Genomic DNA, 11,675 nt, shown 5'->3' on the forward strand with positions numbered 1-11,675 from the left:
TCAATCATTTTATGACAGCACTGATGATGGCATAGGCACTGATGATGTCATAGGCATTGTGACATCGCAGTGATGCCATAGGCATTGTGACATCATCAGTGACCGTGATGTCATCAGTGATGTGAAGTTGGGGGCAATAGACCCTTCTCACGGGGGCCATTTTGGGTCGAAAAGGCAGGGTAAACACAGGTGCAAGCAAAACACTAATGAGGGTTTCCAACTTCCATGATTGGAATTTGGAAAGCCTCATTAGTGTTTTGCTTGCACCTGTGTTTACCCTGCCTTTTCGACCCAAAATGGCCCCCATGAGAAGGGTCTATTGTGCGCTGCAAATGCCAATAGGGCAGGCGGTTGTGCGCTGCGCCTGCGCATGCCAATAGAGCAGGCGAGGCCACGCAGCAGCCGAGCTGCGGGCACGGCCGCGAGCCCGCACAGCGGTGAGCCTAGGGTTTCGGTACCCTAGTCTCCTAAAATAACCTACCTCTTGCATCAACCTCCTGACTGGGGCTTTGTGAGTGGGTGTTTATTAAATTATTAAATGCATCTGGCACGATGCAGAAAGTCCTCTGACCAAGTTCTGTTTTTTCTGTGTTTTCGCACCCCCTTCCCCCCCTCCATCTTTCTTCCCTCCAGACATCGACGAGTGTCTGGACGAGTCCGTTTGTGTGGACGCAGCGTGCCTGAACACAGATGGCTCATACATGTGTTTCTGCACGCACCCCATGGTGCTGGACCCCGACAGCAACCGCTGTGTCTTCCCCCCTGAGGTGGCCGGTAAGACTTTACACACAAAACAGCATGCATGTCCAGCAAGCATTCCCTCACTCACTCACACACACACACACACACACACACACACACACACACACACACACAAATATCCACATAAACAGCTTTTTCTTCAGTCTCAAAGTTACGAGGGGGAATTCACTAACGGAAGGAAATGTCCGCCGCACACAGTATAATGCTGTCCTGTGCGTTAATTATCGCCTCCAACAACAAACGTTAAACGTTAAAGTATCGTCAACATTAGCTAAAAGCAAAGAATTATGACTTGCCCAATACTAATGAATACTAATGAAGTTTTGATTCATTCAATTGATTCACTTCTAGGGGAAATGCACTTAATCCACATTTTTATTTTGTAACATTTCAAAGGTTGGCATAAAATTCGCTTGACACTTGGATGAAAACGGAGCTTATGATGTGAAACTCTGTATGTATCTGTGTGCGTTTGTGTGTGTGTGTGTGTGTGTGTGTGTGTGCGCGTGTGTGTGTGCGTGTGTGTGCGCGTGTGTGTGCAGACCTCCATGAGGCAGAGCAGACAGACTACCAGGGTATCTGCTGGCAGACGGTGACGGACAGTGCGACCTGCACTCGGCCGCTGGGCCCCAACAACAGGAAGACCACGTACACAGAGTGCTGCTGTCTGTATGGAGAGGCCTGGGGCATGGACTGTGCCCTGTGTCCACCCACAAACACCGGTACACACCGTGCCACACACACACACACACACACACACACACACACACACACAGCTGTACTTCCCCCCGCTCTCCCGGGCGTTGCTCCACCCTCTCTGAGTTGTAGACTCGCATGCTTCCTCCGATACATGTGCAGTCGGTAGACGCTACTTTTCATCTGACAGCGAGGCGTTTCACTGGTAGGGTGCAGCGTGTGGGAGGATCACGCTTTCCCCCCCAGTTCCCCTCCACCCTGAACAGGCGCCCCACAGGAGGTGCTAGTGCAGCGACCAGGACTCATACCCCCCAGTGGCTTCCCATCTGCAGACACGGCCGGTTGTGTCTGTAGGAACTTCTGACCAAGCAGCTGGGAATTGAACCCGGGTCTCCGCGGGTGGTAGGCAAGCACTTTTACCGGCGACGAATGGTTCTCGAGATAAACCAGTTTTTGTGTTTGCCAGTAGGTGGCGCTATGCCGAATAGCAGGACATTTGGCACGGAACTCCGTCAGGTCCCCCTAAGCACAATCCCCGAGTTTGAAGTCGATCCGACGAATGGTTGTGCAGATAAACCGTTTTTTTGTGTGTGTGTTTGCCAGTAGGTGGCGCTATGCCGAATGACATGAAATTTGTCACTGCATTCCATCAGGTCCCCCTAAGCACACTCCCCAAGTTTGAAGTCGATCGGACAAACGGTTCTCGAGATAAATCGCTTATTGTGTTTGCCAGTAGGTGGCGCTATGCCGAAATGCACGCACTTCGGCACTGCACTCCATCAGGTCCCCCTAAGCGCACTCCCCTACAACACACGCACTTACGGCAATATGACAAATAGGCGAATCTTCAAAAATATTGGCATATATCACTGGAAGTCTATGTAAAGCTAACATACAGCTACGCTACACTGTCTAATTCCTGGGTCTCCATTGTAAGCTTATACATTCATGCTGTAATCTTAGAGGTTGGGTCAGATCTTACAGGACAAGGTACTGGTTCTTTAGGATAGTGCTGGCCTTACATTGTTAGAACCTGGTTCACTCTATATCCCTTTCCCAACATACACATGTACACTCATTTACACGCACACTCCTGATGAGGTATGCCAGTGGGTTTGGGAGTGCAGGTGGATCAGATTAAAGTGGGACGTCAGTTGCCAATGGACAGAGAGAGAGTGTGTGTGTGTGTGTGTGTGTGCGTGTGCGTGCGCACGTGCATGCATGCACGTGTACGTCTGTGTGCGTGTGTGTGTGCATGCACGTGTACGTGTGTGTGTGTGTGTGTGTGTGTGCGTGCGCGCATGTGTGTGTGTGCATGCCAAAATGTTAATTGAGAGGGGAAGCCGGTTGCTAAGCCACCACCACCACCTGTGTGTATTCACTTCCTTAAATCCCCTGTTTGCTAAAAGACGTGGCAATGATGGCAGTGTAATTACTTCCAATGTCCCTGGAAACCACTGACATTTGCCTTGGTGCTGCTGCTGCATATTGAGCCCTCCACACGTGTCAATGCCATTCATAAAGCCTCCAATAAACAGCATGAATGTCAGAGCAAAACCATAAACAGATAAGACAAATGGCAGCTGTGTACTTTGCTGTGGCGATACCTCTTTTTCCTCCAGTGAGAAGACCATTACATCTCTGTTCCAAGGTCTTCCACTGTCTCCCCGTTGATATTAATTGCATTTCTTGCTCTTGCTCTCCTCCTCCCTTTCTACGATCAGACGAAACGTTAACGATCCCCGGGGGGAAATTGCATCATTGCAGCTCGGCAAATAATAGCAGGATATTAGCAAAGAAAAATGGAATGTAAAGTAGAAAAGATTTCAGATCTCATTTCTGATGTTTTCTGAAGATTTGTGTGCTTGTGTTGGCAGTGTGAAGTACAGTAGTACAGTTAGCTTTGTAAAACTCTGTACAAATGTTTATAACCATGCATGACAACTTATGAAAAGGTTTATAAAGTATAAGCGGTGGACATAATGTATCATAACAAACATCAAGCACAGACTGTAGCACGACTTTGTGAGCTTTAAGTAAAGTGACGGCACAATAAGGTTATGATACTGTAACGCACATGAGTTCACAGAGGTATAAAAAATGATTTTTTATAAATCCTTATAAATGCATTATGTGTTATGAATATTATGCTCATAATGCATTATAGACATGACATTCATAGAAAGTGTTACTGCTTTTATCCCCCCTTATTTTTTTCTTCTATTTTGCATTTGTTTTTCAATGTACACGTGCTGTCTTCCCCCCTGGCTCTTTTCCCAGAGGACTATGCCTCCATGTGTAACCTGCCTATGGGTGGTGGCCGCCCGTACGGCCGCGACGCCCTGGTCGCCGGCCCGGTCCACGAATACGAAGTGAGCCCGGACTTCCTGCCTTATGAGGACGAGGACGAGGAGAGTGAGTATTGATGTCTGATGTAACCTTTACACTAATGGGGCGGCTGTAGCTCAGGAGGTAGAGCGGGTCGTCCACTAATCGCTTTGGATAAAAGAGGTCGGTGGTTTGATTCCCGGCTCCTCCAGTCTGCGTGTCGAAGTGTCCTTGGGCAAGACACTGAACCCCAAATTGCTCCCGTTGGTGTGCCAGCACCCTGCGTGGTAACCTGCCGCCATCGGTGTATGAATGGGTGAATGTACCTACTGACTGTAAAGCGCTTTGGATAAAAGCGCTATATAAATGCAGGCCATTTACCATTTAGGCCATTTACTACCAGAGGAACAGCACTGAAACCTGAGAAGTAGAATAGAAATCGGCGAAACTTTTGTTACTGGTAACAACTCTACAAAGAGCGTAGGCCTAGAAAGAAGTTACTTACATGTATCGGATGGTAGGGTCTCAATATTACTATATTATTCCCCAATAATGAATATAACATACTTTATTTATATAGCACACTTATCCACAAGGAGGAACAAAAAGAAACAAGGTGGACAGAAAAACGGGAAACAGGAATTGGTATATCAAAAGATATACAAATTTGCGTTGAGGAAGTTTGGCATGGGACTGGACCTATGTATAAAGTTTGCTTTATTTTCATACATGGGAAGCGGAATAATAATGGCAAATACAAGTAGTAACCGGCAGCAGAGCTGCACGGCCCCTAATAACAAGGGAAAAACAAACAAACACAACAAACACAGAAATGAAGTGTTGCCTAAAACAGGTATTTGCATTGTACTAGCAAACCTTAGTACTGGCCACCTCTCAAGTCTGTTCCCAAGTCAAGTTCTCCCTTCCTTTCCAAATGTAGATTGGGTACATGTAGGACAGACAGTGAAGATGATGAGGGTGTATGTAACCGCCCACATGACGCCAGTTGATTTGGATACTAGTGACAGTGCTTTGCTGCCATCTTGTGACTGTTCAAATAACTACATTACTTGCAGCTGACTCGAGGTAAAGCAGCGCTCCTCAGCCATACGACAGTAGGCATCAGACGCATCTGTGTTTCCACTCTATCCACATTTTGAATGCAGATTTTACTTTTGAAGTGGTTATTTTATGATAGAAGTAAGTTTTACTTTTTAAAATATTGTATTCATTGCTACACGAAGAGTTTCTAAACATCAATGTATCCATTATAGTCATATTCCTTGTGATACCATGGTGTACTGTAGTGACTGTAAACAAATAAGACCATGTTGGAGACATTTGGTAGTCTTTATCTCACACCAGTGGTATTGTTAATGCTAGGTACTAGGGCTGTGCCGATTCACTTATCTCCCGATTCGATACTATCACGATACTTTGGTGCCGATTCGATATATATTGCGATTCACGATTATTGCGATTCTACGATTATTGCGATTCGATATTACGATTTATTGCGATTTTTGTTTATTTTTTTCTTTTATTTTTTCAGTTTGTTTGCTTTTTTACACTAGATTAGAACATGGGAAAAGTTGAATCATACACTAGAGACTGTATATTATATATCATGAGTAGGGCTGGGCGATATAGTTAAAAACAGGGGCGGACTGGGATCATAATTCAGGCCGGGCATTAGATACCAAGCAGGCCAGGCCGATATGGGCCAACGCGCGTGAAATTTGGGCCGTTTGAAGCCAGATTTGGGCCGTTTGAAGTCCAATTTTACAATGAGATGCACCCACTTTAACCCTGAAGTGTAATTATTACTTCAGACTAACTAATAAAGTAATAAAACCACTAGTAAACCAGTAGGCGGCGCCTAGCCTGCTGTTCAGTGAGTGGCCTGACTGCAAGCACCAAAAAAAAAAAAAAAAAAAAAAAAAAAAAAAAAAAAAATTTAATTTGCGATTATCGATTCTGGAATAAAAGATCGATCCAAAAAATCGTGACATTAAAAATCGCGATACTTAGGTGAATCGATTTTTTCTCCCACCCCTACTAGGTACGAATGGTGTACGAACCGGTACGAATGGTGTGAACGAATAATGATTCTGTGAAGCGCTTTGAGCACTTGGAAAGGCGCTATATAAATCCAATCATTATTATTATTATTATTATTATTATTATAGTGTTTGTTTCTCCACATTTCCCATAAGTCCTATTGCTTCTTGTAACCCCTCCCTGTCTTTTAGTGAAGAGGAGAAACATGTCTTTCACTCCTACCACCATCTGCTGTTGCCAGAAACTCTGAACGCTTTAGCTGTGTTTGCGCTTAGAAAGCAGCACCCTCTTTATGTTTTGTGCCATAAAGCAATGTCCCTTTTCTGCAGTAAAGTAGCCCGGCAGATTTCCCGCCAAATCCGACCCAGTGGCCACAACGTAAAATGCAGTTTACAAGCCAACAGAGGCCACTAACAGATATTATATTACTATAGATGGGTCACCGCAGGCTCCGCCAATTCTAACAAATGATAGCAGCAAGTCTCCTAAATGGGCGCGGTCAACCATTGACTCAAACCTGCCCAAAAGTCTCCTAAGTGGGCGTGTCCGTGGAAAACCATGGGGCAAAGCCCACGTGACAAAATGACAGGAAGGTTATTGTTTATTGTTTATTGTGGATCCCCATTAGTCTGCACCAAGGTGAGACTACTCTTCCTGGGGTCCAAACGCATAACATAAAAAAACATAATACAGTAACATTGCTGATAATTATAACAATAAAGACAAAAAGAGAGTGAATCACCTCACTCTGTTACAAATCAAACATTTTTAGAAGTTCATGAATTAGTACAGTGTAGTGTTATATAATATAACATAGCATATTGCAGTACAATACAATACAATTCAACATGTGTGTACAATAATTAATAACCCAAAGTTATCACATTATTCATCACTGCATGTTTTAACTTTTTCTTAAACAAAAATGTGTTACTTGCCACCGTTATATTACTAGGTAGATTATTCCAATACGCAACTGCTCTATACATTACCGTTCTTTTCAGAGCATTGGTTTTTGGTAGAGGTAGAGTGAATTGAGCATCCACTGCCTGTCTTGTAGTATAGCCATGTCTACTCTCAGTGGGAGTGAGGTGAAGTTGGGCCGTCTTGCTTCAGTCCCATCGTCTTTGCTACTAATCTTCTCAGCGCTGGTCTGGTTTGTTGATGGTAACTACCGTAATGTCTCAGATAAAGGAGCACACTCTTTTTTTTTTTGTCCCCGCAGACCCATACGAGGCCTTTGAGGGTTTGCGAGCGGAAGAGTGCGGGATACTGAACGGCTGTGAGAACGGCCGGTGCGTTCGGGTGCAGGAGGGTTACACCTGCGACTGTTTTGACGGATACACCCTGGACATGTCCCGCATGGTCTGCACTGGTAAGAGCACAGCTCCGAATAGTCCGAACCGAAGCAAGACAATCTAATGTGAAAGAGGCTTGCTAAAGTAACAAGGTTTGTAAAAAAAAAACAAGAAAAGCAGAAAAATAACCGATGAAGAAGAGAAGAGCTATAGCATAGGCTAGAGCAGTGATTCTGAACCTTTTTCATGTCAAGGATACCTAATTCAGTATATGGGGCCATGGACCGCCCATGTGTTGAGATTTTGTCCCTCAAAAATGTATTTGTTACAGATGATTTTGTCCAGGAATCCATGTATTATAGGTAGAGAGATAACAGTGAAACTATGACCAAAATAGTAATTATTCTTCATTCTCTAACTGTGTTAAAGCAGCTACGAGCAACTTTTTCAATTGTTATTAAACAGTATAAATTTAATATCAATGCATCACATCTTACCTCTAATAGTCGACGAGACCAACGCAGAGTAGTCTCGCTTGAACCCCGAGTGAATCGGCCAGTGTTAGTCTCTATGTGGCCAGGGCAGATCAGGAAGTGAAATGAAATGGTTTGCAGCAGCCACTTCGGCCATAACCACAAAATAACTTCCAAAAAACCTGTTAGAATATAACGAGAGATGTTCCCGAGAGTATGCGTGGCGTTCACATTGTCTATGTTATGTTGCTAGGCAGCGCAAACGGCGTAGGCAGGCAGCTGCGTTTCACTTCCGGGTTTCACTTCCGCGTTTCACTTCCGGGTGTAGCCGGGCCGGCCGTAGGAGAGAGAGAGAGAGAGCCCCCTGTTGACGCGAGTTTAGACAGACACAGACTTAATAATCACCTAAGGGAGCAATCTCCGATTGACACGGCTTTGGTCTCAGCTACTATTATAGGTAAGATGTGATGCATCAATATTGTAATTATACTGTTTAATAACAATCGAAAAAGTTGCTCGTAGCTGCTTTAACGTCTTGTAAATTAAATCATGGTGAAATGTAACAATTCTTCAATTTGCTGGGGACCACCTGTCACCTCCTCAAGGACTCCTGGTGGTCCACATTGAGAACGACTGGACTAGAGGTTGTCAATGGAAGCCTTTGTATGTAGGTCTCTCTCCAGCAGAATGAAATGAAAAGTTTATAATCAGTTGATAAAGTAGTTTTTACTTTCCCCCATTTGATAAGAAATGAGATTAGAAGCGGTGTGATTGTTATTCAAAGAGAGTTGAATAAGTGACATAAGAGTTGGTCTGACACACTTCTGGGCCTGATTGCTTTTGCATCAAGCATTAAGGAATTACGCCTCGCTAACCGTTTATGGATCTTCGCCCGTCCAATTTGTTTGTGTTTCACCATTCACAGCGAGAGAAATACCCCCAAAAAGGTTTTGCATAAAATTCAAAATGGTACAAAACTGACCAGGCTGAAATGAAAACCACTACTATTATGTGCAATGGATTTGCGTTGAGCGGAAGGAATCCAAGAGACAAACAACTTGATTGAAGTTGCTTGTTATAGTGCCACCGTCTGCCCGAACTGTGTAGTTTATCTTGGGGCAGGTTTGAATCCTATATCCACCTAAATTGATTGTCCTGGGACTGAGGTAAATATCGTTTTAAGGCAGAGAAAGAAGGAGAAGTGTGTGCCTATAACCACAAGTACTGTACATACTATTTAGTATTACAAGTACCCAGTGGGAATGGATGCCCCTGATCCTGGCAGTGTTAACCCATTGATACCTGATGCAGCATTTGTGTGTGCATCCCTTTAAGACCGCGAACCGCATCACGCGGTTCGCGGTCTCAAAGGGATACACACACAAATGAGGGATGTACACGCAAATGCTGCATCAGGTATCAATGGTTTAATGCCATGTCAGTCCGTAGGCTACTGTTTGGGCTTAAGGTCGTTGTTTGCAGAATGATCTGAAGAGTTGTGTTCCATTTCCACCGTTCTTGAAAGTGAAAGAGCTTATCTGTCAGGGTGGGAATTTCACGGAGGCCATGGTCGCCGTTGCCCCGCCTCCTCCCACTGGCCGTGTGACGCCCTGAGATCCCGAGGGCCACCTTGGCAGCTGTGCCCTGCTACCAGCCTGCTACTGTCAGTTGCTTCGGTGGTCTCAGTTGAATGTAGCCTATGCAAATGATGTGTATTTGGCACATAACACATTTCAAAAGTCCAGAAAACAAGTGAAATCGAGCTCAGCGACCGTGAGCAATGAAAATATTATAATGGCAAATCAAATCGAATTACTACAATTGAACAATTAATGTTACTGCTAACATAGTTAGCAAGGCCTGCTAGCGCTAACATTCCAGAAAGGACTACGCCCACTTACTTAATTAACAAACAATATGTAAAACCAAAACTAAACCAATCCAATGTTGTAAAATGACACAACTTACCTTATTAGGTGAACTAGAAATGAATCTTCCAATAGGCTAGCTTAGTGTAAAGGTTCCACAAGTATAATATAGTAATAATATCAAATACGAAATAATAGACGTTTATGTAGCTTCAAGGTCAGCGCTGCCACTAAGCTCTTCACTAACAAGACACCACAGACTGGACCTTTAACTGTTCCTGGGCTTGACAGGTTGGTTGCTGTGGGAAACGCGAGCAGCCTCAACTCAACAGTCCTCTGCGGAGCGATGCAGTGGCTATAGACCAAACTGTTTGGTGTTATCGAGGGTGCTCTTATTCAGGGAGCCGTTTTGTTTTGGTTGTCCAATAATTACGTTCTCCACTAGTAGGTCACGATATCTTTTCCTTTGTTCACACAAGCCCCGAACTGCACAGTGAGGCACTTTTATGAGGATGTGCTGTGTTTTGTGTAGGTTTATGTACGTGGATAAATGTGCACTTCACCTCTGAAAATGTTTATGGCACTCATCAGTGTTGGAGGCACACGCAAAAAAATATTGATTACTTTTCAACCGCAGAATTATGAAAACGTGTGTGTTGATGGGCTTTTTAAACGTCATTTTTATGTGATTTTGTGTTGTTACTTATGTGATTTTGTATTACAACACAAATACAGAAATATAGAAGAAAATATGTTATGGAGACAGAAAAAAGGTAGAGAAAGTCTGACCAGTACATGAAAATACAGGTATATAATCATAATGCATAATACATAATAAACATACATAGTTACATAAGAGTTCAGTAAATAATGAAATACATTGTAGTAGGCTCCGTTTACAGTCTTTATAAACTACTTATATCACATGACATTGTTTAACCGTTGCTCTTTCTTCCTCTGCCTCCAGATGTGAATGAGTGTTCAGAGCTCAACAGTCGGATGTCGCTGTGTAAAAACGCCAAGTGCATCAACACCGCGGGCTCCTACCAGTGTGTGTGTCTGCCGGGCTTCACCACCTCCCAAAGACCCAACTACTGTGTGAAGGCAGCGTCAGCGACACACGCGCACGCGCCCTGAGCACGGACGGAGGAACACTAAACACACACTCGCACACAGATGTGTCTTTTGCTATACTTGTGAGGACCTTCCACTGATTACATTCATTCCCTGAATCCAAAACCCTAACTACCCTCACCAGTGCTATGTCTAATAACCCGTAATCTGAATTTAACCCCAATTCTAAATTGAACCCTAAACCCAAATCCTAATCCTGAATTAACTTTAACTGTAACCCTTATTTTAACCTAGTCCTAATTCTAATTCTAATCTTAACCTGAAAGAATCTTAATCCTGAACTAACTTTAGCCTTAACCCTTATTTTACCCTAACAACCCAGTCCTAATTCTAAACTTAATCCTAGACCCAAATCCGTAAACTAAACTAACCCTTTAAAGAAGTGGGGACCGACCAAAATGTCATTATATGAGGACATTATTCGTCCTTAAAAGTATAGAAATACAACACACACACACACACACACACACACACACACACACGCACACACACGCACACGCACGCACACACACGCACGCACGCACACACACACACACACACACACACACACACACACACACACACACACACACACACATATTTAATCCAAGCCCATATAATCTGCACTGTATAAAATACACACTAAATGAAACGAACAAAAAAGTAATTTACTTGAGATGAAGATTCAACTTAATCTACTATGTGGTGCCTATGTGGGGAGGAGAAACGCAGCATTGTATAAAATGTATGTTTTTGTCTTGTTCCTTTTGTAAGTTTATTTCTTTTATTTTTGTTTTAAAAGGAGTTTTATGCGCGTTAAAAAAAGGAGGGGGGAGGGGGGGTTGCGGGGGGTGTTTTCGCCCCCGCGACACAAACGACAAACCCTATGGACTGTTACTGGGGGATCAAGTTTTATTTTCTACCCGGTCAAAATGAGTGTCGATATTTAATTCTGTGAAGAAGCCAGCTCTCTGTTCCCTCTCTTCCTGCATCATCACCAGCGCCCTCTGTCTGCCGTTAACGGAAGCTTGTTTCTGCGCCGCGGCTTCACCACAACTTGCAGTTATGCACATTTG

General features: G+C 43.9%; 1 protein-coding gene across 1 annotated transcript in view; it reads left to right on the plus strand.

The window, feature by feature from the left end:
* The window catches only part of ltbp1 (latent transforming growth factor beta binding protein 1), a 186,798-nt gene extending 175,595 nt beyond the window's left edge, over positions 1-11,203 (plus strand). The window contains exons 27-31 of the mRNA XM_083650710.1: positions 634-774; positions 1,305-1,484; positions 3,739-3,873; positions 7,073-7,222; positions 10,454-11,203. Of these exons, the coding sequence (XP_083506836.1) occupies positions 634-774; positions 1,305-1,484; positions 3,739-3,873; positions 7,073-7,222; positions 10,454-10,623 (776 nt within the window). The 3' untranslated portion in view covers positions 10,624-11,203. The remainder of the gene's footprint in view (positions 1-633; positions 775-1,304; positions 1,485-3,738; positions 3,874-7,072; positions 7,223-10,453) is intronic.
* The last annotated feature ends 472 nt before the right edge of the window (positions 11,204-11,675 follow it).

Source organism: Poromitra crassiceps (assembly GCF_964638095.1).
Source record: "Poromitra crassiceps genome assembly, chromosome: 14".
Lineage (NCBI taxonomy): Eukaryota > Metazoa > Chordata > Actinopteri > Beryciformes > Melamphaidae > Poromitra > Poromitra crassiceps.